The following is a 3789-nucleotide window of genomic DNA, read 5'->3' as shown; positions in this document are numbered from 1 at the left end:
TTATTATTATTATCAATATTGCGTGTATTGGGTTTTTTAAATTTGTATTTGTTTTGTTTATTTTTGCCGCTTTGCTGCAACGCTATGCCATATATACTCAAAGCAAAACATTTTGGAAATTCCAATGAGTTGAATATTAGAGGTCGGCATGAAGGAATGGTGGCATTTTTTCCATCTTTATTTAAGACGTCTTTTGTCCAGCCTTCTTTTGGACTAGTCCGTTGGTCAAACGCCGGCTTATCAAATTACTTAAGTGTAGGGCGTTAAGCAAAGAGAATAGAAAAAAGGTCGAAAAGACGATCAAAAACGACTTTCATGAGTTTTTTGGGTTTTTTTGGAGGGGGGGGGTTACCGGTGTCTGTTGTTTAGTGGTTGGGCCTTTAGCTGTTGCACGCAGAAGACCGCAGCTCAATTCCCAAGGGAAGGGGGAGGAGAGAGAAGTTTTGTCAAGTATCTCCTCTCGTCTGCCTGCTGGGACCTTGTATAATAAATATTAAGTCTCTCGGCATGGGTTGACCTTGACAGGTAGATCTAGGGTCGAAGCCCACCTCCTGTAAATTGTGTTGATGGGGACGTAAAAACACCTACTCGAATTATTTTTTAGATAGTTTTAGTAAAGGTTTTACGGCGCTTGCAACTGCCTAAAGTCATATGAGCGCCTAGGGGTGGATGTCAACAGAGAAATCCTTACAGAGAATCAGACTTACTCTGCTCAGGGAAAATGACGATAGTAAGGATTAGGGGAAAAAAAGCAGCAGTTCCCTGTTTCACTTCAGGCACAGTTATGAGCATGACATCGATGAATTAGCCCACTTACAATTCTACTGTGCATAAGAACAGGTTATTGTCCCCCCTTTGGGAATGGCCTAAAGACACTTCAGTCAGTAGTACCACCGCGGTGGTAATACATTACGAACATTTTAAAAGTACAATCTGTTAGTCGAGCCAAGCGCTAGTATTCTAAATGACTGCTTGCGTCTGGTAGAGCACTAAGGGCATAGGAGACAAGTGAAAAGATGAAAGAAAATGAGTTTCACCAAACCAAATTTCTTTTCTAATCGTCCTCTGATATAAAAAAAACACCTAAAAAAAACAATTGCCGATGGAGACAGCTCGCACCTTTATTCAACTCTTAGTATAGGGAAAGTTATTCCATATTTTTGCATGCAGCCAGTTTTGTCACCCAATTTTTTCAGAATCACAAACCTCCCTATAACTTCACTCATATCCACCTATTTGTATAGAATAAACACCAAACTGAGGAGAAAGGAATGGTTCTTGCAATATACATACTATTTTATTATAGACAAGATAGATTTGCTGAACACGCAATCATCGGGATACGGGTAATGGGGATAGAGAGAGAAGAAGGAAGAAATGAACGATTATCTGGAAAGCATAATCAAACAGCCACTGGAACAATTAGTAAGGATATCTTGCGGGCTTTAGTGCTGAGAGGAACTGAACACTTATGGACCTGTTCGGTGCAATGACGTTGTTGCCCAGGACAAGTAACGAGTAACAAGTATATTTGCTGAGGGTTTGTTATAACAGTAAACAACAGACTGATGCTGTGCACCAGCTGAACTGGCTCACGGTGTACTCAGAGCTAAAAACATTAATTAATTGTATTATACGTGTCTGTTATTGCGTGCACACTTCCTTGTATCCTATACCCATCAACGCTGTTACGCAAGTCCTAAACAATGGACCATTCACAGTGCATTGGTAAATAAATGATTAATTACCTTGTATTATTTGCAGAAACGGTTTTGCAAGTGCATCCATACACATACCCATGAAATAGTATATTTTTTCGTTAGTGAATATTCTTTTCATAAATATGAATACATATGGTAACAAAAATTGTATTGTTATAGATAAATTAAAACAAGAGAGGTGGGGGCGAGTGGGAGAAGGAGGCAGAGGCTCCTGGAGAATACTGCAAAAATCTCTCCTACCATGAAATCGCCACGCACAAGATTTCTAAGTGTACGTTGGGTTGAAACAACAAGCAAAAGAAAGGTAATCATTAAAGTCTGTTGAGAAAAAGGTGACTCATTCAACTGCCCGGTTCTGCACAATCGCTCAACTATATATTATAGGCCGACTGCAATAGCTTTGGTGAGGAACGAGTTAAAAATAGAAGAAGTAAAACCAACAGCTGACGGGGTGCCACTTTTGCAATAGGTCACTTATACTTCACAAGCATATATGGGCTTTTTCGTACTTTTTTACCGGCTCTCTTTTACTGGTGACTGTATTATAACGCAGTTGCACACAAAAGACGGTCGTTCTATTCCTGAGGGAGGAAAAGTACCCCCCCCCCCAAAAAAAAATAGAACAAAACAATAAGGGGGCTGTTTTTAGTGTACTTTTGTTTTTCTATTGGAAAGCTGTATCCTTCTCGACCTGAGTTGGTTCTGACAAGCAGGATCGACGCGACCCACCTCCGGAATGATCTATGAAATTTCGGAGGTGGCGTAAATTATTTACTTGACAGTGGGACCTCTTTCTTCCCGTCAGTTTTATTACAAGTCCGACCAAGAAAGATAGACAGAACAAAGGAGTTTATTTATGTCACAGGGTTAGAGAAAACATTGAGATGAGTGAAAGAGCAGAACGCACGCACGCCGCTTATTGACTTCAGGTCATAATGATAATCAATAATAATATTATGTCATTATGCTGTTTGAAATAACAAGTTACATAAAGCTCTTGCTTCTCATGCTTTACGGGCTTAATCGCTGCTCGTAGATGCACCCTCCATTTGCATGAGTCCATATCACAGTAACCTTTTCCGAAGTGTAATTGTATTTATTGTGTTATCGGATATTTTTAAATTATTTTTTTTATTTGAAAAGTAGTTGTTTTGTGTTGGAAAATCGCAGCATAATATGATAAGAGAACACCCACAAACATAACAGGGCTCAAGACGTACAGTTGATTTCATCAAAGAAAGCACCAGTGGATGAATGAATGGATGGATGGATGAATGGGTGGGGGGTGGATGGAATTATTGAGTTGTTGGTTAATAGATAAGTGTATGGATGAATTAATAGATGCATAGATGGTTAGATAGATAAAGGAATAAATGGATGGTGTGTGAGGGGGTGAGTAGATGGATGGATGGGTCGATGGATTAGGGATTAGTTTGACAGATGGTTAAATGATTGAATGATAGATAGATAATATAAATATAGATAGGTATTTATAATATGAAAAGAAAGAAATGGAAATGCTGGATTGACAGACAAACTGATATGAGGAATATTTGTTTCTGAAAATGTAATCTTGGTGGGGGACTTGATTAAAAGATTAACGAGTTCACGGATGACTGAGTGAAAGGCTTGGCAGGAGGAATGGATCAGTGGGTGGGTAGGCAGAGGAAGTCATTGGTTATGAGTTCGTTCACGAGACGTAATGGCAATACGGTATGGGGCTGCATGATGGCGGGAAAGGTCCACCGTGAAAAGAATGAAATTATGTCTGACATGCTTCTCCTCTTACATCGTCGCGATAACAGCACGCGTGCAAGGAGCTCTGGTGCATGAACGAGGGAGACTCGTGTGTGACAAACAGCATCCCGGCGGCCGAGGGTACCGAGTGCCACATCTCCAGACAGAAGAAAGGGGTGAGTTTTGTGAGGTGTGGGAGTATGTATTAATTAGAATGGTTGGGAATGGTCATTTGTCGTCGTTCTAATCTTGGCTCGCGGTATGTGTTGTGCTTTTCAGTTTTGTTTGGTGTTTGTGTGTGTGTGTGTGTGTGTGTGTGTGTGTGTGTGTT

The 3789-nt window shown here is 40.2% G+C and overlaps 1 protein-coding gene across 1 annotated transcript in view; it reads left to right on the top strand.

The window, feature by feature from the left end:
• LOC101847859 (A disintegrin and metalloproteinase with thrombospondin motifs 6) overlaps positions 1-3789 on the top strand; it is a gene marked incomplete in the record, with an annotated part of 30085 nt that overhangs the window by 1924 nt on the left and 24372 nt on the right. Inside the window, 1 exon segment of the mRNA XM_013090987.2 lies at positions 3527-3634. Within this exon segment, the coding sequence (XP_012946441.1) occupies positions 3527-3634 (108 nt within the window).

Source organism: Aplysia californica, unplaced genomic scaffold (assembly GCF_000002075.1).
Source record: "Aplysia californica isolate F4 #8 unplaced genomic scaffold, AplCal3.0 scaffold01776, whole genome shotgun sequence".
NCBI lineage: Eukaryota > Metazoa > Mollusca > Gastropoda > Aplysiida > Aplysiidae > Aplysia > Aplysia californica.
Note: the sequence above shows the minus strand (reverse complement) of the source record. Positions and strands in the feature narration are given on the sequence as shown.